The 25,062-nt window shown below is 43.0% G+C and overlaps 1 protein-coding gene across 2 annotated transcripts in view; it reads left to right on the forward strand.

The window, feature by feature from the left end:
- MIB2 (mindbomb E3 ubiquitin protein ligase 2) overlaps positions 1–25,062 on the forward strand; it is a 37,775-nt gene that overhangs the window by 7,889 nt on the left and 4,824 nt on the right. Inside the window, exons 3-17 of one of the 2 annotated variants that reach the window (XM_030507996.1) lie at positions 2,965–3,315; positions 3,773–3,944; positions 10,068–10,174; positions 12,461–12,655; positions 13,481–13,623; positions 15,311–15,418; positions 16,632–16,736; positions 17,470–17,632; positions 18,511–18,644; positions 20,552–20,700; positions 21,317–21,473; positions 22,163–22,317; positions 22,936–23,062; positions 23,172–23,402; positions 24,754–24,932. In XM_030507996.1, the coding sequence (XP_030363856.1) occupies positions 3,069–3,315; positions 3,773–3,944; positions 10,068–10,174; positions 12,461–12,655; positions 13,481–13,623; positions 15,311–15,418; positions 16,632–16,736; positions 17,470–17,632; positions 18,511–18,644; positions 20,552–20,700; positions 21,317–21,473; positions 22,163–22,317; positions 22,936–23,062; positions 23,172–23,402; positions 24,754–24,932 (2,372 nt within the window). In that variant the 5' untranslated portion in view covers positions 2,965–3,068. The remainder of the gene's footprint in view (positions 1–2,964; positions 3,316–3,772; positions 3,945–10,067; positions 10,175–12,460; positions 12,656–13,480; positions 13,624–15,310; positions 15,419–16,631; positions 16,737–17,469; positions 17,633–18,510; positions 18,645–20,551; positions 20,701–21,316; positions 21,474–22,162; positions 22,318–22,935; positions 23,063–23,171; positions 23,403–24,753; positions 24,933–25,062) is intronic. The other variant, XM_030507997.1, reaches the window with a different exon arrangement.

A 25,062-nucleotide genomic window follows, 5' to 3' on the forward strand; every position in this document is an offset into this window, starting at 1 on the left:
CATTTAATAGTGGCTGTATTTGTGGGAATTGTGTGTATCCTTGTGAGAAATTACATTGCCTCCTATTAGTGAGAGTACTTGTGTGTCTGCTGCTGTGCTGTCCTGGGGGCTGTTTGCTGAGAAGAAAGATGAAGGGTAAATCTGGGTGCGTGCTGGGGCTTCATCCAGAGGGTTGAATTGTATGGGTTTTAGGGGTTTATAGCCTTTGTGTGCTTTGTTTTCCTTGGAAAACCATCTAAGAGCAATAGGATGAAAGAAAGAAGTAATCCCTGGCAGTGTTCAAGGCCAGGATGGACACAGGGGCTTGGAGCAACCTGCTCTAGTGGAAGGTGTCCCTGCCCATGGCAGGGGGTTGCAGCTGGATGAGCTTTAAGGTCCCTTCCAACTCAAACCAGTCTGGGATTCTGTAAGTAGACAGTGTGAGCTCTTTGGTAGTTGTTGGATGTTGCAGATCTTGTTTTCAGAGATACAAAAAAGAAACATTGCTTAAAAAAAGGGAGGGAAAACAAAATCACCTGCATCTTCCTCTGTTTACTGAACTGTTCAAATAATGTGATAACTAAATGACATGCACTGATTTTGTCACTGCTTGCAGCACTGGTTGGTTCTGTTTACTGTGTATCCAGTACAGCAGCAACCTTTGCCTCTTGCCAGACAGATGCCAGGTTGCCTCTAGAACACCTTCTACCAGCAGCAGTTTGAATATTCGCAGAAAATGGCAGTAGTTATTGCAACTAACATGCGAACTGAAGGCACTAAAGTATTTTCCCTTTGTTCCAGTTAACTATTACTGGCATTTCCTAAGAATGGACTCCTAGGTTACACTTGGGCTGTTCTTTCCTTTGTCAAAGTAGATGGGGTCAGAATATTAGGTCAGGATTCAGAAATATGCTTGTGTCATAGTGGTTTATTTGTTCCTAGTTACTTTAAAATCCCATGGGAAACTGATATTTTCTCTGTGAATCATTTCTGGCAGCTGTACCTATCCTTCCCCAGAATAATTGTGACCCAGACAACATGAAGGGAGGAGTTATTGCTTCAATGAGTGAAACATTTCCACTTAGGAAGTAAATAATGCTGATCTGTGGCAAGGTTCAGGCTGCATGAGCATTGTAATTCATCTTGTAGAGGGTTTTGAATGGTTCTTTATTCTTGTTACGCATCACCCCTGCATATTAGATGGAAATGCAGGATGCATTTGGTGCCTTCTTGTGTGGAAAATGTACTTTTGTATTGCTGGATGTTTCCATTTGCTTTATCTGCAGTGGGTTTGTCTTGACTGGGTGATAGCAGCCTTTTAAAAAAGCAGTTCTGCCTCTTAGTTGAAGCAATAAATTGTCCATTTTATTCATTTCTGATGTGGAGAAAGAGGGGATTGTACAACTCATTAGGCTCTGCAATGCTTTCTAAGAAGGATATTCTTTCTTTTGCTTTCATAAAGACAGTAAACACCAGTGCACCTTAAACTTGGCAATCTCACATCCACCTCCACAAAGGAAGCTTAAATTAAAGTGTTGCCTGAGGCATCTTTAGTGATGATGAGAACGAAGCTGACATGAAATTCACAAGGACATTTGGTTTTGATGTTGCATTCATGTGGCTGGTGTTTGGATGTCGCAGTGATGAGTAGCAGGAAAAGTCTGAAGCTAGCGACATGCTAAAGCAGGACAGAAATCAGGCTCTTTCTGCATGCTGGAAACTTGATTTTGCATCAAGCTACTCCTCCATACGTTTAAAAGAGAATGTTTGGCTGGAGGAAGAGCTTATTTTAGGCCTTGGTGGGTTCAGTTGCTTTATTGGTAGGTGGTGGTGCTAAAAACACATCACGTGGCACAGAGCTTCTTTTGTTGCTGGGTCTGAGTACACATCCTATTAGCTTCTCACCTAAAACCAGGTTGGGCAGCCTGGTTTGAACCTGCTCTGTAGATGCTGCAGTAGATTTTTCCAGAAGTCAAAGCAGCATCTTGACCCTAAATATTGAAAGCCACACTTTGTCTTTTTCTGGTACAGAGGTAAGCCAGGCTTTGAAACTCTTGATTTAACTCAAAGCTGTGGACATGCTGCGTCCATGTGGTATTCACTTCATTTATCACTTGTCATGGCAACAGCTGTAAAGGCTGTTCCAAGCTTTTAATGATCCCAGCACAAAATCTGCAGGGCTTATTGCAGGTAAGCAATCCCCCTTCCCTGCTCCTGTCATTGATAAATAGCAGCAAAAATTGACATTTCTCTGACATTGGCACTTTAACTGCTATTACTTTTGGAAAACAAACATTTCTTTCATATGCATCTTTAAAACTTCCTGTATCCCAAAATCAAACCCAGAACTAACTTTCTGGTCGAGTGAAATTCAGCACTGCAGTATCATGTGGTATGATGCATATGAAGAGTCTTCCTGAAAAATAGACTTTTCAGTGCTAAAATCATGCTGCTGGTGTTTTCCTGGTCATTTCTTTCAACTCTATTTACTGTGCTCCTTTGTTTCTGTTGCCATTGTGTCTCTGGTAGCTGTTGCACACAGAATCCCAGACTGGTTTATGTTGGAAGGGACCTTAAAGCTCATCCAGTTCTAACCCCCTGCCACGGGCAGGGACACCTTCCTCTAGACAAGGTTGCTCCAAGCCCCTGTGTCCAGCCTGGCCTTGAACACTGCCAGGGATGGGGCAGCCACAGCTGCTCTGGGCACATATTCCTGAATTTGAAACCAAGGGCTGGAGTTTTGTATAGATTTCTTGCCCAATTCTTTTCTTCATACCCAGTGCTCTGGAATAAGTCTTTTGGCTATTACACAGATGTTTCTGTGCCTTGGAAGTTTGTGTATCTGTGCAAAAGCTGTGAGGATCCCTGTTTCAATAAAGTACAGATTTATCTACTCAGCGGGTCAGGCCTCTTCTGTAGGCAGGTCATTCTGGGTCAAATGTGATGTGCTGGGTGGCATCACTTAGTTGTATGTTGTCTTCTTAGGTGTGCTGACCATGCTGCTGCCGATGCTGACTGTGTTGCTGATGATACTGCCTGTCTCCAGGACCCTCTACGTGGAAGAATTGTAGGGCTCACTGTGCAGATCAATGGACGTGGACCCCTATGCCAGCATGCAGGTTGGGATGCGGGTAGTTCGTGGAGTGGACTGGAAGTGGGGCAACCAGGACAGCGGAGAAGGGAATGTTGGGACTGTGGTTGAGATTGGTCGGACAGGCAGCCCAACCACTCCAGACAAGACTGTGGTTGTGCAGTGGGATCAAGGCAACAGAACCAACTATCGGACTGGATTCCAAGGGGCTTACGACCTTCTTCTGTATGATAACGCACAAATAGGTGAGTATAGGGTGGACAAGAACCACAAAACTAGTGCTGTAAACCTATCTCCTCTAGCATATGCCTGCCTCACATGCTAGCTGGAATGTTAAGCCTTTGGCAGCTGCCTTGTGAATTGGTGCTGAGCAGCAGTGTACATTCAGCCAATTCATGCAATGAAATTCCTGTTTGCCTCTATGCAAAGGCTTTTCTTTCCTCTTTCTTTTTTATCTGTAAGCCTAACAGTTTTGCTGACTGACATTCTGTTGGATTCTGGCATGGCTTTTAGGATCAGAGTCCATTAAGCTGGGAAATGGATAATTCATATTGCACATCACTTGATATTATATTACTGCATCATCTTCAGTACTCACACAGTGCATGATTTTATTTCTTTAAAACATGCTGATGTAGTTCTTAAGATCCTAGTCAGCCTGGTTTCTCTGGATCTTCTATTCCTTTGCTTTTGTTCTCCTAGGTGTCCGTCACCCTAACATCATCTGTGACTGTTGCAAGAAGCATGGGATACGGGGAATGCGGTGGAAATGCAAAATGTGTTTTGACTATGACTTATGCACACAGTGTTACATGAACAACAAGCATGATCTGTCCCACTCCTTCGAGCGCTACGAGACAGCGCACTCACAACCGTAAGTGATGCTGCAGGGGAAGTCCAGTGAATCCTGACGGGATCTGTAGGTCACCATTCTATTATACTGGTCTCCAAAATGGGGTGTGTATGCCCCAGGGGTTGATGATCTGCCAAAATAATGATCTGTTCTCCTGTCCTGAGGAAGAACTGAAAAGCAGTCTCAAACAGTAGTTTAATTTCCACCTCCTAAGGTAGACATGAAGATGAGTCTTGTAATCCTCTTGCCTTTAGGAAAAGTAACAGGAAATCAGCTCTTGTCACTGTCTCTTATATTTTGCTTCCCTCCCACCCCTCCCCTTGAGAACATCACTGTGCATTGCATCCATCTGCAGAATGAAAAGTGTAATTACTTTGCTAAAGACAGTGGTGTTGGATTTGCAGCTGCTTTTCCTCCCATATGGGAAGCTCACAGTGAAGTTAATTACAACAGTTTTGCCAGTGTGGTTGAGCCAGAATTCTTGGTGCTAGCAAAGGGATAGATGTTGCTGCCCGGAGAATGCCCCCTCTGAGCTTCGAGGCTTGTGTTTATCCACCAGATTAAGATGTTTCTTGAGCTTGTGTTAATATGACAAGCCAGCCAGATCCTATTGTGAAATGAGCTTTGTGATTTCATATCTAGGTATAAAAATAATAGATATAAAAATAATACATATATAAATGTTCTGATTTAAAAAAATAGTGAAACAAGGGGCATGGAAGGAGATCACCTTTGAACAATGCCACAGAGAGGATTTTGTTGGCATAACTGAGGTCTGAACTGTAAAGACACATTGCCTTAGGCAATGCAGCATCTTTTTTGGAGAACAAAAATTGCATACTTATGACTCACTAGGACTATTACTTAAATCACCCATCTCAATTTTTTTGCTTAATAAAAGAGAAGAGAAAACCTTTGGCAGTTCCCCAAGGACCAAAAAAAAGCTGTGTGTTTAAAAAGACATGGTAACTGCTGTGTGGATTTGGGTTTGCTTGAGATTTTGTTGCTACCTGCTGTTGTTTGAATGGCTGTGGCACAGGATGAGTCTCTAGATTCTCTCATCTCTTCCTCTCACAGGGAATGGGTATCTTGTTCACAATGATCCTCAAGTGCCGCAGTGTGTTCGTTTCAAGGCTGCTCACTAATCCTAGGATTTAGGTGGCCTTAAGCCCAGACAGCTACTGCAGAGGGTTCCCAATCAGTTTTCTAAAGAGGCTTTGAAGACACCTTTACCTAAAGGCTATTTCAGGTCTTCAGTGACCTGAGTTGGAACCTCTGGTGGCAGGAAGTACTGAGGTTTTTGTATTGTGCCATTTGAAGTCATCTCTTCCTGACATCTGCCAATTGCTGGTGTTTTTTATTGGTCTGGTTTTGTTTGAATTTAATGGCTGTTTTGGGAGAGGCTCCCATCCTTAATTTAAAAGAATGGATAGCTCAATTTCACTGAAGACCTTTCTTTGCAGTTGTGTATCCATTTGCTAAATATATTCTTAGTAATTGGAAGGTAAATCAGCGTCTGTAAGCAGATTGCAAAGCAAAACTTGTCAGGGTTATGTTAGGGCAGGAATAGCCAGGCACAATCAATCAGGTCTGGGGTAATCTTCCTCTCATACAAAATATTAGCAGTATTATATTCAAGTGCAAAAATAGCAATAGCATTTCGCATGCATCCCCTTGTTGGGGATGATGCTAAGCTGAATTTCGGTAGGGGATGTGGTGCATTTTACCAGGCTCTTTTCTAGACTTCTCTCACCAATAAATCACAACCTTAACACTTGAAAAGGTCCTGTTTTGTTTCTGGAGAACAATGGAGTTGGAGGAGCCAGCAAAACACACACGGAAATGTTCTGTGTAATCAAGCATAAGAAACACAAGTATTTTCTCAGTACATGATGTGTTTTATACTGGAGTCAAAAAGTTTGCAGTTATTTTCAGCCATAATTCTTAAACCAGCTCTGCCTAGTCTAGTTACCAGTTGGATTTCTAAATCAGATACAAAAACAAGTGCATGATATCGTGTAGGTATGCATGTACAATGCAGATCCATTCAAGGCAGCTTTGGTAATCCAGCGTTCCATCTGTGACGGCTTCTACTATAAGCCTGAACTAATACAGTAGCTGAGTGACAACTGCTGGTGTTTTACTACTAGGCAGTAAAGAGGATGCAGGTTTATGTACTGTAGTAGCCTCTTCAATATGTGTTATTTATGCAATGTCATTTAAGCTGCTAGACTAAGAAATGTTGGTGAGTAACATTTTGAACCAAATCTGTCTTGTGTGATGATGTGTTTGTTTCCTAACTTTTTGGAGAGGAAAAAAAAAAGCACAGTATTAATGAATTTATCAATATGAGTTTATTTATTAATTTATTCTATTAATGAATGAGTATAATTCTTAAAAAAGCCACCGTGATTTGCTGGTGAAGTTACTTAATTTGCTTCCTTAAGAACCCACATAGATAGGAGAACACTAGGGCATATCCCCACACTAGGCTTCCCTTATTTAGCTTGGAGTATTCTGTTTGATTTGTGGAATTAGAGATTAAATTTCAGTGATGTATTTTTATCTTTTCTGGAATTTCATGATCAAAACTGTAAGCAAGAGAAATCCCTGAGAGCATAGTTGAGAAAACCTTCTGTCTGCAGTAGGGTGTTGAGTCTTTGGTACACACACACACATTTTAGTTCACAATTAGTAGCCTTGGTCGGAAATCTTGCCCTGTGGCTTTCCAAAACTGAGTTAGCTTTGGAGGTTAGCGAAAAAGACAACAAACATTTAGCCCAGCTCAGACCTTGCAGTGTTAAGCTATAAACATGCAACTGGTTTTGCAAAGAACTGTGCCTGGGCAAGGAAGGATAGGATTGACAATGGAAATTCTTGGTAAAGCCAGTTCCTGAAATAGGTTCCTGTGATCCTGATCCCTCGCTTACCAGCATCCTTGTCTTAGTCTGGTTCACACTTGAGCAATCAGCATCCGCCTGCCATCTGTCAGAATTTCCTTCCTTTATCCTTTGCTGGAAGTGCTTCAGTAAAAGCTTTGCTAGGGAGGATTAGAGAATCTAGAATCTCTCGCAGTGTTGAGGTTGGTTATACCTCTAGTTGCTGCAAGATACTTGTGTTGGCTTTTCTTGAGGTAGCCTGTGTAGATCTTTATGTATTCCAGGAGTTTGTACCCCCTGTGAGCTGCGATTCTAGTTTACAGCAGTGCCTTTCTGGAGACATTAACGCAGTATTTACAGGCTGCTACCTTGCAGGGTGGCCATCCCTTCAGCTTTCTAGTCCTGGTTGTTGTGCTTGTTTCTTCTGCAGTGAAGAAGTCTCTGTCTCATAAAATGTTAGGTGTGTGTGGTAGGAAGGGGCTGTGCCTTTTGCAGTGCCTCAGATCATTGCTGCACACTAAAAGAAGTCTCTCTTTATACTCCAAATCAGTTGTTTTGGGTCTCAATATCTGTAAAGTATGGATGATGCTATTTTTCTAGCTGGCTGGAGCATAGGTCTCAGTGATGTGAAAGGCTATGTGAGCACCTCAGTGAAATCTGAACACAGGCAGACTGTCCCTAGGGGGTGGTTCCCAGCATGCTGAGGAGAGATACAGCTTCATTCTGTCCAGCACATGCTCCCAAGTGTTTTCTGCACTCTGTAGTAATTTAATATCATTGGAATTTGTAGGGCAGAAATGGCTGCAGACTTTGGCTGTCATAATTAAAATTGTTATTCAAGGCAACACTGCAATGATTAAATTTATCCCTAGGGTATTTTTGCAACACGCGGGTGACTTTGGTTGTTAGCCAGTATTTGGAGCAAAACATGTTGAATTAGATGAAAACCGAAGATGTGTTGGCTGAGGACATCTGGTTCTCTCATCAGTCTTTGGTGTTGCTGGTCAGCAGTGTGTGGTTCAACGCAAGGTCAGGGTTTTTGTCAGGCTGGGGAAAGAAGGCACTTACAGTGTGTTGCCTCCAGCATTGAGGTAGAATGGGAGATGGAGTTGCCTTTTTCTTCTTTAAGGATCAGCTTTCTGAACTGGTCACCTTTGCTTTCCTGGGTTCTAGCCACAAATTTCACTCCAAGTGACAAGTTAATGTGAGAGCTGTTGAGATGGGAGATTGCTGCTGTTTTATGATTCATACACAAAGGGAAATTATGCTAGAATATAAGGAGTGGTGGTTATTTTGCAGTTTAAACATCTTGCTGCTTTCTTTTACTGTCACTGAGAATCTGTGCATTGAAACCCCTTGTGAGAGTGGGGTTTGGAGGAGAGAAGTGTATTTTTATCACTTTGTCTCAGGGCTCCACTAAGACATCTTTGATAAATTGTTAGAAAAGCATTCAACAGAATACAGTGAAAATAGCATGTTTTAGCTGAGTTGCTTCAGAGGTAGCACACAAATCCATGCTGGGTTTTGTAGCTAGTTTATAGGGGATGACACTGTGATAAAATGAATGCTGATCAGTGTTTCTTTTTAGCTGAGCTTTTTCCTGGCCCTCTTTCATTATCTTCTTTCAGAACAACTGCCAGCCTTGATGGTGTTTAAAACAGACAAAATCTCAGTCGTTCAGAAAATGGTCTTCATCTTCCTCTTGTTGAGCTACAGTCTGGGTAACAAACATTCAGCTATTACAGGAACATGTGTAAATAATCTCTCCCTCTTTTTAAACACATTAGGTTGTAAAGCACAGGTGGGAGATCTGTTCCCAAGTTAAGGAAGGTAAAAGACTTAAGCATTTGATGGATAAGCAAACAGTAAGTTCAAGCATAAGCTTTTTATCCTTCTGAGTCTCCACCTTCCCTCTCTAGGTATTAGATGGAAAATAAATACAGCATTCTGAGGTCAGGCTTCCCCCCCCTTTCTCTGGGCTGGAGCAGCTGCTGAGCTTGGGTTTGCTCTGTCTGCTCTGGGCACTGCCAAGAGCCTGTCAGGAGGAGGTGCATGGTTATGGGTATGGATTGTGGCACCTTTGCAGTCACCTGGCAAAGTGGATTGTACCTGGCGAGCAACACAAAGAGGTCCATAAGGAATTTGGTGGTTCGGTGTCTTGTGAGACAGCTTTGTGGTAGGGAACAGGGACTAGGAGCAGCACGCACAAAACCAGCAGAGGAGCTGCTGTAACAGTATGGGAATTGGAAGCTGCTTTAACAGGACATCAGACCCCCCGTTTACTATCACGTAGGTATTTTTTCTTCTTTGTTCTTAAGCTGGGTCAGTGTGTGTGTCTGTGATGCAGACAGAAAGGTCTCTGTTATCCTGGAAACAGTCTAGCCACAACACTGCTGCTCTAATCTGCTCTGCTTTTCAGCCAGTGAACTGGGCTGTGCAGTCTGCAGCTTAGATTATGAAATGTGTTGAACTCCTTATCGAGTAGGAGGCTGCCTGAGCCATTAATGCTTCCATGCTGTGTACATCTTAGTAATGTCCAAATGTGTTGCCTTAAACTTAACAATGGGATACAGGGGCAGCTGAATGCCAGTTTTACTCTTCCAATGAAGTGATGTCAGACTTCCTGGAGAAATGACTTTCTCCTTGCTTCTTTGATTTTCCTCATCCTCTCAGAGGCTCTGGTTTTTAATTGGGTGAGACATATTAATTGACTTGGGTGTATACGTTCAACTTCCTGAGTCAGCAAGATGCCATTCTGATGGCTAACAACATGAGACCCCACCATAGCCCTGCTGCTTGTGTGTAGATTGTGTTTGTCTCCACAGACTATCACTGAAGTGTGCCTATTCCTCATGCTCTCATGGCAGCCTCTATCCCCAGATACCTGCATCTCACAGTTGAGAGAACCACAGAGCTTTTTTAAGTTGCCTAACATGGATCTCACAATTTTTGGTAACATTTGAAGATAAACCTGGGTTGTCTTTAGCCCAGTGTATTATTCACTAATTGTTTTTCTGGCATCAGTGGAACCAGTGCCTAAACGTTCTGACCTTCCTCAGGGGACCAGTTTTTAGGATCAAAGACCCTGTTTAACTATTTTATGGTTTTATTTCACTTCTTACATGGTCTTCACAACTCAAGCCATGTTTTTCTGTATGTAAGCATGGTACGCTTGATCCTCACATGACAGACCTCGGTTGGAACAGAGCTTTATAAAGTGGGAATAGTAACAATAAATTCATTTGTTTTCTCTTTGTTTTTCCAGAGTCCTTGTGAGCCCTCGACAGAATTTGACTCGCATCACACTAAAAGGGACTTTCCAGGGGGCTAAAGTAGTGCGTGGCCCTGACTGGGAATGGGGTAACCAGGATGGTAAGCTGCTTTTGAGATGTCCTATAAAACATACTTGTGACATAAACTGTATGCATCCCATCTTTTCCTGAAAAAGCTCCCATTCACAGTAGGAGCAGGGTTTGTCTGACTTCGTGTACAGTACTCCGTTTTCCCGTGGAGTTCTTTGGAGTATCCTTAATTGCACACTTTTAAGAACAGTTAAGAGAAATGATCTAGAAGGAGTGTTTCGCCTGGAGCTTTAATGAAGAACTGTTTGCTGTGGTTGCTGGAGAATGGTTTCTGCTTTCTGTATGAATTGTAACTTCAGGCTGAAAATGCAAGGGGGGAAAAAAGCCTTTTCTAGGGCTGCTGTTGGGGTATAATGACTGAGTTGAACTCACTGATAACAATTTCTGTGTAGCGCTGCAGGGTTAAGGAGACTTCGCTGTCCATTCCAGAGCCCTTTACAGCTTCTTTTTCCCTTTGATAATTACACTGTAAGTCCAAGGGTTTCCAGTGTTGACTCCACCATTTATTGCAGCTCTGGGTTTAGTGCAGGGCATGTGGATACTTGCAGGATCTGAGAGCAAAAGAAGCTTATGCTCAGTACAGCTTATCCGTCCTTTTGAGATCAGATCAACATTTGCATGTCTGAGACTTGCGTTGCTTACAATGATTGTGACCTGAAAGCAGTTATATGTGCAGGACAAGTAAGGAAGCATAAGATCAGCCACTCAGCTAGTCTCTAATGAGCACTGCCTTGTCTTTGATGGAGCTGCCCACGTCCACAGCCATTTGCTCTTCTGAACTTAGCTTCCTGGTAGCACTAGCACATCAACTCTGTTTCCATTTAAGGAGGTAACATGTAGGAGTGGTAATAAATAACCTTGCAAACTCTGTGATAGGGTCCTCGTAAGTTTGTGTACTGATTGTGTGGTCTGTGTGTTTGGTAAGGACAGTAGTAGCTAGTTGAGAAATCTGATCAATGATGTTGCTTTTCATCCACTTCAACCTTTTCACTGAATACATATTTTTCCTTACTACCAGTTCTCAAAGTCCAAATACTGTGGAAGTGGAAGCTAGTGCCCTTCTCAAAGAAAAGCATCTGAACAGGATGAGGGGGGCATATTACTTTTTGTTGTTGTTCAACCTAAATCCCTGCTGCAACAGACAAACATTTAAGTTCTTCTGTTGCTTTTGTCATTAAGTTCTTTTGGTGCTAAGTTTCTGTCAGCACTAATTTGAGGCCAGTGATACCTACCAGGTTTCTTACAGACTGAAAGAGTGGGGAGCGGACAGCCATCTGCTACAACCTGTCCACGTTATGGTCGAAGGAACACAGTGTTTATGCAAGATCAGTGATTTCCCATACTTGAACCTTGGCACTGTCCAGAGGCTCTCCCTTCCCCTGGTCAGTAACTGCATATTGGATGAATTCCCCACGTGCCCAGCCACATTTACCTTCTCACAAATATATCCTGCTGCTCTGGATGGTTCAGTAGTACACTTCCTTGCTTGGGCAGGTGAAGAGAAGAACCAGAACAAACTTTACTTGGTGTTCCTCCACCTGGCCACTGTTGGGGGAGAGATTAAAGGTTTTGGGTGGATTTTACAACACTGCTGTGTTTTTATCTTGCCACAGCGTGGTGCCATGACTCTGTGCGTTGCCTAGCTAGGCAGTGTTTCTGTACACTGAGGGATGGCTGTTCCTACACAGAATTCATCTTTTCCATATTTGTATTCCAAAGTAAATGGCTGGCTGGCTTTCAGTGAGTTTAATGCAGAGATTCTGTCCTTGTTGGTCAAACTCAGTTGTCTCATGGTGTAATTTCCCTAGTTAAAAAGGTGACTAAGATCTCTGCCTTCTGCAGATCAAGGTGAATCATGCAAGCTTTGAGGAAGTTGTATAAGTTGCTGAATAATTTGAGGGTATTTTTGGTGTGATTTCCTTCTTTTATGTATTTGAAGAACACTTGACTGGAGGGCATTGCTTCAGGCAGCAGTGTGCTGTCAGTGAAGCAGATCTGTGTGCTGCTGTTCAACATGTGAAGCTGGCCCAAGATAGGGCCCCATAGAAATCCTTCCTGGTGGCATTCTCTATGTCAGAATTTCTTGTGCCCAACTATTGACTTTTGGCTTTCTGCCTATTCCTCTGTGGTGAATAGCTGGAGAACTGACAAGTTTTTTCCTTGTTTTTTAGTTAGTTAAGGTAAAAATGTCATTAAATTGTATCTCAGTAAATAATCCCAATGTCAGGTGAGTTTCTATGTATTGGTGTCAGTGAAAATATAAACTGGACACTTTCCCCCCCTCTTTTTCCATCAGGTGGTGAAGGGAAAATTGGACGTGTGGTTGATATTCGTGGCTGGGATGTAGAGACTGGACGGAGTGTGGCCAGTGTAACGTGGTCTGATGGTACCACCAATGTCTACAGAGTTGGACACAAGGGAAAAGTGGACCTGAAATGTACTGTGGAGGCATCTGGTGGCTTTTACTACAAAGAGCATCTCCCAAAATTAGGTACGTAGAGACAAGTCTTCTGTTGAGAAATGGTGACAAAAGGGCAATGTCTGAGAAAGGAGCTCCCAAATACTTGTCCAGCAGGGATGTTAGGAAAAGAAATGAGAAAAGGTGGTGTCTGTGTGGGCAACTTGTTGCAATTCGCCTTTCTCTAATGACACCAAGGAAACTGCTTGTGGTTTTGGACTTTTTTTACTAAGGTGTAATTTAGTTGTAATTTTTTGTAATGAGGTGCAGGGATCATCTTTTGCTCCCCTGGGAAAACAGGGAGGTCTGTTCTTGAGTTTGCAGCAGCAGAATGAGGTCTTTCTCATCCTTTTGTCTCCCTGAGCAGCTTGGCAAGAGTATGAGGGAAGGGCGGGGTTGGATGTGGGGCTTATTTGCAAGGGAATGGCCTCTTGCTACACAGGAAGGCTAGGGGAGGATGAAGCAAGCTATGTGGCTGCCTATGGAAGAGAACTTATTTAAGTCCTGTGTGGGTGTGCCTGCTCAACAACTGGTGTGGGTGACTGGATTGCTAAGAACAGATACTGATGTCTGACATGACATGAGAGGCATCATTCAAAGGCATTCCCCTCTCTGGGAAGGGACAAATTTGTGTCTTGTAAGAACTACCCCATGCTTAACCCTGTTGATATGCAATGAGAGCTAAATCCTCTCGAGCTGTCTACACAGGTTGCCCCATGGAGTGTGTAGGGCATACTCCACAACCATTCTGCCCCAGTTAAGCCTCTTAGTTTGCAACCCTTGTTACAAAGCCAAATGAGACATGCAGCGTGTTATTGCATCCTGCATGTCTATGGGTGGTGGTGTCCTTCTCTTTAGGAAAGCCAGCTGAACTGCAGCGGAAGGAGAGCACAGACAGGCATCCCTTCCAGCATGGGGACAAAGTGAAATGCCTGCTGGACATTGACATCTTGCGGGAGATGCAGGAGGGCCATGGTGGCTGGAATCCTAAAATGGCTGAGGTATGCTTCTGCTTGCTCCTGTTCTCTCAGTCATGTAGCAGTCACTATCTCAGCCTACGTAAGCAGGCACTGGCTAGGAAGTTAGCAGACCATCTTTGAGTAACTTGTTACCTTCTACATCTATATATTGTGTTGACTGAATCACAAATAGAAATTCTTTAGTGATAGGACACTGGAGCTGGTTTTATTTTTAGGCTCAGATAAACCTGTGTTGTGTGAGAATTGCCTTGGGGAGCCCTGCATAATTCCTAAGAGTCTACGATGGGTCAGAAGAGTTGCTCAAAAAGTCTTGGAAGCCAGCGTAAAAAAAAAAACAACTACTGGTTTGTTGGTTTTTCAATGAGCCATGGATCTTTTATTTGGAGTTCTGGATCCATTTCCAGTTTGGCATTACTACTAATGGAAGTTATGTGGTTTGTCAATAGTGGGCTCTATCCCTGGCCAGGGCTAAAAGTTCTCTGCCCATACAATGTTCTTGGTGCTTGGCCTGTTATCTTGGCTTTAGTTTGAAGAGCCATCAGTCTGTTGTCACCCGTTATCTAAAAAGCCCTCTGATAGTAGAGGAAGTAAAGACAGAAATGATGCCTACTACTGTAGTAGAGCATCTCAGGGGGTTGTCAACACTGAGGGTGTGCTTACATCCAGACGAAATGATAACAGCTAAATGAATAAATTTGCCATTTAAAAGGTTTGTGCTTTTTGTTTCTCCCTAAGTCAACTTTCTTGGCTTTTCATAGTCTACAGATACTGCCCCAAATAGATTAAATTACCTTCACGTATTGAAGAAGGCAGTATTGCTGTTACACAGTAGATTTGCAAGACAAAACCACATTTTGATGCTCACCAGTCCAATATTAAGACCTATCTCTGAGCTTGTATTAGTAACTTGTATAAAAGTGGCTTTTTGGAGAGAGAGGGAAGCACGTAGCCACAAGTGACCCAAATGCCTGCTGCACTTGAGTCAGTAAATGAATAACCTGCAGCTCTGATTCTGAGGCAGTTGTCTGAAGCTTTGCTATATGAAGCACTGCTATAAAATGATAAAGACACATTCTATATATATTCTAGCCAAACTCACCCTGTAGGTGAGCAGTCTCTTTGAAATCAGACTTTAAAATATCAAGACAAACTCTATTATTTCAGTTTCAATGTGGAAATCTGTTAACTGAGCATCAGCCTCTTTTAGTCTGACAGGCAGGGACTCACCAGGTACTTTTTGTCTCCTTCAGTACTGTCAGGACCTGCCAGAATCACAGCTATAGAACACTGCACTACACAACTATACCTTGTTTTCTGTAGTCTTCTCTACCATGCCCCCTTTTTTTTCCTCTCAAAGCATGCCTTGCTGGTATTATACTGCAGAACAATGTTGTAATCTCTGCCCATCTTTGTCACTTGGAAAGAGGAGGACAATTTGTGCTGCGTTTTCAAGGGTTTTCACACTTTGTATTCCTATCACTCTCCTCCCCCAGTATGCTGCTATTTTAGAGGGGCTTCTTAAGCAGCTTTTCCCTCCTTTTGCAGGAAAACAATGACTGCATCTCATTTTCAGCAGGTTTGGGAGAACTGTTAGTCTGTGAATTGGAAATGATGGGTAATTTAGCCATCTATGCCTGCTTTCCCCACTATTAAGCAATGTGATTTATTTAGGGGGTTTCCCCTACTTTTTTTTTCCCCCTATCAAAAGTTCATTGGCCAGACAGGGACTGTGCACAGAATCACGGACAGAGGGGACGTGAGGGTCCAGTTCAACAGTGAAACCCGCTGGACTTTCCATCCTGGAGCTCTGACTAAGGTAGGTGCTGATAGGTGAGCTTGGCCACAACTGGAAATGCTGCAGGGAGTAGCTGTCAAGCTAAGCTGCTGTGTTTGAGACACATTGTGTCCTAGCAAGTGCTGAAGAAATAAACTGGTGTTCTAAAGCGATAGTTCTAGGCAGAATTTCCTGCAAGCCATCAGAGCTAAGACAGATGGTTGCAGACAGTGGAGTTGGACTATTGGGCTGTCCAGTTTTATGAACCTTTGCATTTCAAATGTTGTAAGTTCTTAAGGTAAATTCCATTTTTTAATTTCAGCTTCTTTGATAAGAATGGTAATAGCAGACCTACAGTAGCTCATCCTTCTGCAGCTACCTTTCATCTGCGATGAACCTACTTCTGCATCATTTCCATTTGATTTTCTTCCTTGTTTTTGTGTCTTCATGTTATTCTCCTGTTTGCATCTTTCTTTGTCTCACTTCTCTCTGATTCTTCTGGATGAACTGAGTCTTTAATCCAGCTCTTCTAATTTTGTGTCTGCATTTCTAAAGCTTGTAGTTCAGGCCTTCCCCAGAGATTTCAGGACTTGAGATATGGATGATTAGAAACAGGGCTAATAGTTATAGAAGCAGCTGCTGGAAGACAGAGTTCAGAAAGACCTGAACAAGATCACAATGTTGAAAGCTCCAACACCAATGGAAAATGCAGTGTCAGACTGTTTTGTGCAGAATTAGTCTGCTCTGAAAAGTATGTTTTGATGGTGCTCCCTTCTTAGCTCAGTGAGCAGAGGGAGCATCTGCCAAATTACCAGTACAGATAAACTCCTTTTTCCCTTTTCTGTCTTAAATAACAAGCAGATTTAACTTCCTTATTAAAGTGAATTAAAGTCTCCAGTGCCAAGTCAGGTATAGTGGGGAAAGTTCTCTATGCACTTGATACTGGTATTCATTATAAATGGTTTGAAGAAGAAAGAAAAGAACAATAAAGTTCTGTCCCAAATTATTTCCCTACTTAAATGTGCACTTGGCTTTAAACAGAAATACCCAGTCCTGGGGCTACATTTGTTTTACAGGGCAGTGGTTACAGATTTCTTGGTACTTGTACTAAAGTTTTGTAATGTCTTGGTGTTTGAGTCAATGGGCTTCTTGTTTGGTTGGGTTTCTGAGGGGTGGGGGTGATGTGGAGGGGCTGATGGCTACTTTTTTTTCTGGCTTCATCCCCCAAAAGCTTATGACTTTCTTTTTCTTGTAGCTCAACACCTTTTGGGTTGGTGATGTTGTCCGAGTGATAGATGATATGGAAACAGTGAAGCGATTCCAACCTGGTCATGGGGAGTGGACAGATGAAATGGCACCTGTGAGTGCGCGCCAGTTCCAGGACAGTCCAGTAACTTCCTGAGTTTTCCCAAGCAATTAGTAACAGTGACTGGGCTTGCATTGTTCTCCAGCGTTCCTGGTGGTCAGTGAGCACACAAACCTTTCCAGGACTGCTGAGGCTGTGCAAAATAAACGTTGCCTAGTGCTATTGCTGCAATAATGCAATCCTATTCAGCACCCAAAGCAAAGCGGAGAAATGGGGAATCTGACAAAGGATTTGGCTACCACTAAGTCAGATAAGAAGTTTCACTAACCACTAAACAACTCCTCTTACACCATCCCTAATTCTCTAGAATGAGGCAGGAAAGTGTTCAAGTGGAGAAATGGTCTGATCAGACCAATATGTCTAAAAAGTGGAATACAGGTGTCCTCTGGTGCAGTTAAATGCACACAGGAACCCTTTCCTAGTCCCAATTTTATCAGTTCTTTCAGTGTTCCTCAGACCACGTTATGTTGTTTCACCACCTTCTCCAGACATTTGTAATGAGTCTGGAAAACCCTTCCTTTGTAAAACCAGTAACAGAGAAACTCCTGAGAACCCTCTGGTGTCCTTGAATTGGGAGCTGTCTGCGAGTGTGTCACTGTTCAGTGCTTCTTTTCACACAGCAGGAGTGCCGCCTGCGAAACCACTCTTAGAGGCATTGCATTGGCTCTGAGATGCAAAGCTTATTGCATCTTACTCTCTAAAAATCATTTCTCTCTTTCCATTGCAGACCCTTGGGCACATTGGCAAAGTGATCAAAGTCTATGGGGATGGAGATCTGCGAGTGTCGGTTGGAGGGCAGTCCTGGACGTTTAACCCGGCTTGCCTGACTGCCTATCAGAGAGATGAGGAGGCAAACCTCATGACAACGGAGAATGCAAAGGAGTCAAAAAGTGAGATAGTGAGAACAGAGATGTCTGATCTTCCTGGGATTGTGAAATGGTTGCTCTAGTGTAACAGCAGCAACTCTTTGGACTGTGTTAAACTCCAGCTGCTTGTTCTTCTTCAGACAATGCTCCAGAACCAAGCTGTACCTTACTGGGAAAGCAAAGCTGGCCTCAGCAGCAAAATACAGAACTTAAGACTCAGGAATTCTAATTCTAGCATGGCCCTAGGTTCAGTGTTAGCTTCTGCCTTGATCTGTCCCAATTTCCTCTTCCATCCTGCTACATTTCCCGTAGGAATCTACCAATTCTTGAATGCTTGTGAATTATTCCCAGGTCCTTGTGTGGAAATGTTGTCAAACCAACAATTACTTTGCCCAGTCTACTTCAAAATTGAATCTGGGACATAAGATGTATTGAGGGGATTTTGTACATCTGCTCATAAAACACGATCTGAAACTGTTTGCTTAAGTTAGATTTCAGGGAGAACTTCATATGAGCCCAAGCTTTTAAACTTTGCTGTGTCTGGAGGACTGTAATACGTTTGTCCTCTCAAGCACTTGAAGTCTATAATGAGGGTCTTTTCAGATGGGCCCTTTACAGCATCCTTTCCAAACCCATTCATTCCTCTTCAAATTATTTGCCTTTTAGAAGCGTTTTTTCTGTGTTGATCTGCTGTAGCATGGTCTCATGTTCTCAAAACATCGAGACTTGTGAAGCAGAAGTTCTGTATAAGCCTCAGATCTGTAAAGCTCTTTGTGTGAGCTAGGTATTACAGGTAAAGCAGGCCAATGCTGTGGTTATTCAGCTGTGCTATGCCAGCTGTACACATGTATACAGATGCTCTTTGGCCCTCTTAACCTGTGGCTGTTTCTCATTCCTACCAGGTACTTTGATTACTGTACTGGAGAAGCTGTTGTCCCAGAAGACAGAGTCAGAGCATGCAGGCTGCCTGGTCATTTGTGCAGCACTCAACAATGCAGCTAAAGTTCGGGAGCTCCTGCAGAAATACCCAGACAAGGCAAGTTTTGAAGCCACCCTGAATGGTTACTTTTTGTTGCTCCTCTTTAAAATGCTGTCGTAAGAATTTGTAGTCAAGTGGGGAAAAGAATGGGAGAAAAAGAATAGATTTTTCAGACCTATTGGCTACTTACAGCTGGAAAATTATTTTGCTGCAATTTAAGATAAAATGTGTGTTAAATGTGCCTATTTTGTGGCACCAGTTTGTAGCATTAAATCTTAACTAGAGTAAAGTCCTTACAGCACATTTCCAAAGCTGACTTTTCCCAGATTTCCTGTATGGACACTGCACCTGTAGAATGGGGAGGAGAGGTATTGATCTGTATGAAACCAGTAGCAAGATGTCCAAGTATCCAGCCGGTTTGAAGAGAAAGCCACGGATTGTGTTTGGCTGAATGTGTCTGTCCTTAGGTGACCTTGCAGAATGGTATGTTGGAGTCAGGAAAGAGAAAAGCTGCCCAGATCCTGATGCTGTGCATGTCTGTGCAGTGTCTTATCTCATGTCTGACTGGAGCAGGGAACTGGGCTTGACTTGTTGCTGAACAATTTATGTGCTTGCAGAGTGCCAAACTGTTAGGATCACATCTACTGAGATCACTGCTCTTTCAAGCTGCCTCTTTGAAGGTTCAGGCTCCTTCAGCGAAGGTTTATAAACAGGTTAAAAAAGGAGAACCAGAGAACAAAGTATTTCAGCATTGGTTACAAAACATAAGTTTTGTTGAGGTTATGTCTGCATGGCTGGCAGGAGCAGCTGGATGTATAAACCAGGAAAAGCAGAATCAATTCTGAAGGGACCCTTGTGAAGCTGATTTAGTCCTTAGTTATCTGGTGTTTATTATAGTCCTTCATTTACAAAGTTAATGGGGCCTCTGGAGACAGGAGGAATAGACAAATACCTGCAACTGCCAGATGTATCCCAGATAAGAGCGCCAGGAGTCAGAAACCAATTATGTTATTAGTTATTTTTATTAGATTTCTGTTCTATTTCTGTTCTAGTACTTCTATTGATGAATTATTTCTATTAGAGTGTTATCTACAGCATCAGGAGCCTGGATTTGAGGCTCACTTAGCTGGAGATGCTTGCCAAGGTCTTTCCAGCTTATCAGCATTGTCTGTCTCATGTAAATGGCAGAGTGACACAGTGTCCTCTAATGCTTCCTTGCCTAAATGACTCTCCCGTCATTTGGGGTGAAGCAAGGAAAGTCTTGCCTCTTCTGCAATTCTGGCTGCTGCACAGAACCAGCTGCAAGGGAAAAAAACCATTGTTCTTGCCAGTTTGCTGAGGTTTTGCTACCTCCTTCATCTCTTCTCCTTAACCTCCCACTGATTTCTGTAGCTTCTTTTCCTTTCCCCCCACCTTGCCTTTCATGCAGCCTCTCTTTTGTTCTTCAGTCCTTTTAATTTTCAAAAACTCATTGCAGCACTTCAGTGCTGTGATATACCCTCCAGCCATTGTGCTCAGTAAAGTACCTGGAGTAACATAAACAATGGGGACTTGGCATCTTAAGAGCCTTATGCAAAGCTAATTTGATCTCCTCACACATTTTCCTATTGAAAGGAATTGTTGGCAGAGATGTCAAGAGTATTCTGCTTGCAGGCATACAGGGATTGGCATCAGAGCTGCAATTAGAGCCCTGGCTTCCAGCTCTGTTTGCTTGCTTCTCCCTTCTTGGCTGTATGTGCTGTCCTCCTTTAGAAATATTCTGGGACAAGGTCAGCCTTGTTGTTGATGGACATAAAGTGGAGCCAACAGGGCACAGATTCTGTTAAGTGCTTCTGAGCCTGCAACTGTTCTGCAGGTAGCAACTTCCATCGTGCTAGGCCTGCTCTAGAACAGAGCTAAGGCCTGAACATAAGGCCAGGTCTTTCCTAACCAAGCTGTTTGCTGTGTCTCTGCCCTTCCTGTAGGTGGATGCAAAGAACCAGGGTAGAACTGCCCTGCAGATTGCCTCTTATCAGGGGCATCTGGATGTTGTGAAGATTTTGCTGCAGGCACATGCCACTGTCAACCTAAGGGATGAAGAGGGTGATACAGCACTGCACTACGCAGCTTTTGGGTAGGATATCTTTCTTCTTGCTGTCTGATACAAGACCTAAAGGTTGTAAAAGGACATTATCTAGATATAAATGGGCAGTCTGTGTGAAGGATGTGTGGCTGATGGAGGCTTTTCTCTGGTTTTCCCTTATGTTAGAAATTGACCTTGGAGCTTTAGGGCCACAGGTATGTTTCTTAGTGCACTAATTTAACCTCCACAGCTGGGTTGGTTTCCATGGTAGGAATTCTGGGGGGAATCAGAACAAATGATAAGGTTTTGGTGATCAGACTTTTCCAAGGGGATGGGCGGGTGTGTTGGTTGGTTGGGATTGCAGTTATAGAAGGTGCGTATGTCTTCCAAAGCAAGATGAATTGTGTTGTCAGTTACCAGGGAAGAATTCATCGGTAAGAGAAGGAGGTTCTTGTAGATTTAGAGTGAAGAGAGAGCAGATTCTAGAGTACAAATTTAGGAAGGTTTTGGTGTGTGGTTTAGGGTTTTTTTTTTATTGCTAAGCGGAAGTGAGATGAGGTCAAAAAGGATACAAAATGCAAGAAGTTCTGTTGCCTTGCGAGAAGGAAGAACTTAATGTCTGCATAGGCTTGAATCTAATCTGCTTTATTCCTTGCTTTTAACTCAGAAACCAAGCTGAGGTTGCCCGTGTGCTTATTGGTAAAGGAGCCAGTCCAGACCTGTTGAACAATGCAAAGTGCACAGCGTTGTATGTTGCTGTCAGTCAGGGATTCATAGAGGTGGTACGGACCCTCTGTGAGCTCAACTGTGATGTCAACCTCCCAGTAAGTTTTGGGTTTTGTGAGATTTGGGATGTGTGTGTGTTTGGGGTTGTTTGGGGTTTTTTTTGAGGCTGGGAGGTGCTTTTTTATGTCTTAACACCATTTGGTGCTTCATATAATTTGAAAGTCATTCCCTTAAAATGCACTACTGTGCATTGCACAGAGGAGGTATTCCTCTAACTTCAGTACTCTGAAATTCCAGGTTTGGGTCTGCTCCTTTATCCTCATCAGTCTGCTCAGTTCAGTCCAGTAGCACTCTCTCTGTTGTACTGGACTCAGGCTTCCAGTGAGAGCTGACCTGCTGCCAACGTGTGTTGTTGAAACACTTCAGTTCAGTAAAGAGTGGTGAGATTTTTAAGACTGGCATTTAGGAACTTAAAGGGCAGTGATGAAGAATTGGAGCCATTTTTTAGGGTGTTCTTGTATAATAGTGGGACTGGACTGTGCTGGCTCAGTCTCTCAAAGCTAGTTAGGAATGTTAGCAACTCAGCAGCTGGTTTCAAGCCCTGGGGGAAATGATTTCAAAAGGCTGTGCAACTACTATGGATGCCAGTGGTGTCTGGATGTTTGGCCTGGAGTTGATGTGACCTGGTGACACTATAGATTTTCTTGTCTTGAACTGTCAGGGTGAGCTGATTGATTTGATATTCTGAGGTAGGTAACGTATGTTCTGCTTCGGTATCCTTGTATAGGATTCCCAGGGAGACACCCCCCTGCATTATGCTATCACTGCAGATTACAAAGTTGTTATTGAGATTCTCACTGAAGTACCCAACATAGACTTCACTGTCCAGAATTGTCAAGGCTTCAACCTGCTCCACTATTCTGCTTTGAAGGGCAACAAGCTGTAAGTGACCTTTTTTCATTTCCACTGCTTTTACAGATGTTAACTCCTGTTTGCTGTCTGAAGAGCAAGAAGGGAGCAGATACAGTTCTAGATAGCTAGAAAGGAAATGGTTGGTTATACTTTCCTTGGTTTAGATATGGTTATGTACAGCTGTTGCCCTCCTTCATGAATTCACAGGAAACTCCTGCCTGTTTTCCCCATCCCACCTTTCTCATACCTCCCTAGCTTGGCTAAGAAATCTGTCTGCTTCTGGATAGTCTTCTTAGATGACTGGGTTCACACATGGGAGAACAGGATAAGGTCTGTAGTAAACAGTACTTGAAAAGACTGTCTGAGAGCCTTGGGGAATTCTTCCAAGAATAAATCTGCTCATTATTTTCACAGCAGTTTGAGTTTAGTCTACTTTATTAAATTATAACTGAGGACTTTTGTTTTATTCTTGTAATTCAATCTGAGAGATAGAGGGAGTGCTCTGTATCACATGTGCCAGCTCATGGTGCTGCCTGTTAAAACATGACCATTCATAACTACTGAGAAGAAGGCAGGCCTGTCTCTTCTGCATTGTCTTCCTTCCTGATAAAGTAACTCTTTTATCTCTGTTAACCTCCAACACTCTAGAGCCATAAAGAAGATTCTAGCAAGAGCTCGGCAGCTGGTTGACTCCAAGAAGGAAGATGGCTTCACTGCCCTGCACCTTGCTGCTCTCAATAATCACAAAGAAGTGGCAGAAATTCTCATCAAAGAGGTAAAAACCTAAACCACCACCATGAGGGGATCCAAACCACTATAACGAGGCTCCTCTTCAGCCAAACTCGGCAGCAACAGCTCACTCTGATGCAATTCTTCTCTTCAAGGGTCGCTGTGATGTCAACCTCAAGAACAACCGTAACCAGACCCCGCTGCACTTGGCTGTCATCCAGGGACACGTAGGGATGGTGCAGCTGCTGGTCAGTGCAGGCAGTGATGTCAATGCTGAAGATGAGGATGGGGACACAGCTATGCACATTGCCTTGGAACGGCAGCAGCTTATGTCCGTCATGATGGAGAAGCAGGAAGGGGAGATGGGGCTGACTCTCCTTTCCAAGGTGAGCTGGGAGTAGGAGAAATTCCAGCACCAGCGGCAGGAAAACGCTTTATGTTACAATGACAGCAGATCTAAGGGGGCAGAGGAAGGCAGGGAAATTGTGTAAAGCCAATCCAGATGGGGAGAATGGAAACAAGCATTTTTGCTTGTGGGAAAGCAAGAACAGATCCTCTGAGGCCTCTGGGGGTATGCTTGAATTTATAGCATGAAACTTCACATAGTCAGACAACAATTCATACTGTCTCCCCTGATATGTTTTATTAGCATTGTGTGCTTCTTTCTTGACATGGGAAAGGTCATGAATCCAGTTGCAGAGCCAAGAGTCTTGGGTTTAATTCATGCCCCAGAACCACAGCAATTCATTTCTATCTGATGGTATGGAAAATATGAGGAGAGCTAACCACGAACACCCCAGTTATCTGCAGATGTAGAGCAGAATGAGAGAGGTGAGACACATCAGGCTGAACGTTGCTATAAAGCCTGAAGGGGATTTCACTATGTTGCTCTATATTTGTGGGATACATATGGCCTTTCAGGAAATGCTTTAGATATAGAAATCAGTGCATGATATGCCAAGGACTGGAAGCTTAGTCTGGCTTTTTGGCAAAGAAATTAAACACTCAAAGTGGACTCTGCCATCCATGTAAATACCAACATGTGCACACACCAGCACAAACCAAGAATGCAAACACTGGTTATACTTTATGGATGGAGTGAGAATGATTCCATGTAGAGATGATTTAGTACACTGGAAAATCTGGCATAGGTTTTATTGCATTTTGAAATGATCAGAATAAATTAAACCCCCCTACTGAAGGGCTGCATGCTGTGTGCCAAACCACCCAGTCCTACTTAGTACCTGTTGGTGCTTGAAAAGCTCTTCCATTCTGTTCATTCCAGTCTGATTTTACTTGCCCTGATCTACCTGCTTTGGTCTTTTAAGTCAGTGGAAGATGTTTGTTGACTTCAAAGTAGTTTGGATAATACACACAAACTTGGCTTTCTAACTAGCTGTCCCTTAGGGCTCCATACAACGGCTGTTCGTCAATTAGGAAGTACTGTGGTGTCTTCAGTGTGCTTCCTTTTCACTACCTGAAGAAGTGAATACCTATGACTATGATTAGTAATGATTGGCACAAGTTAGGGCCAGTCTTAGGCACTTTTGGTCCTGAATGCAAGATTTTAATCTGCTATTTATGTTCTGAAGGATCTTTTTGTGTTTTAAAAAACAATGCTAATGTGCACCTTCAAATTGTAAGTACCAGGATTAAGACTTTGTTTAGAATTTGATCCAGATCAAAGCCCATAACAGAAACTTCTATTAACAGAGAATGGTTCTCCACATCTTTTAGCTGCAGGCTTCTGGCTTCCTTGGAAATGTAGAGCTGAATGTTGGAACTGCAATTGCGTGTTACTTAGCACAAGAAGGAGCAGATATCAATTATGCAAACCATAGGGGAAAGGCTCCGTTAGACCTCATCACAGATGGAAGGATTGTCCAGATTGTCAAAGACTTCTCACAGAAATTCAGGTAAATCACGTCCTCTGGAAACTGGCTACAGATAGTTCCTTGCAAATACAGAGTGCTCCCACAGCACTGTGGTGTCACTCATACAGCTGTTGTTCCAGGAGGGATGAAGCATCTTTGAAACACTTTGGAT

This window comes from Strigops habroptila, chromosome 16, assembly GCF_004027225.2.
Source record: "Strigops habroptila isolate Jane chromosome 16, bStrHab1.2.pri, whole genome shotgun sequence".
In the NCBI taxonomy this organism is placed as follows: Eukaryota; Metazoa; Chordata; class Aves; order Psittaciformes; family Psittacidae; genus Strigops; species Strigops habroptila.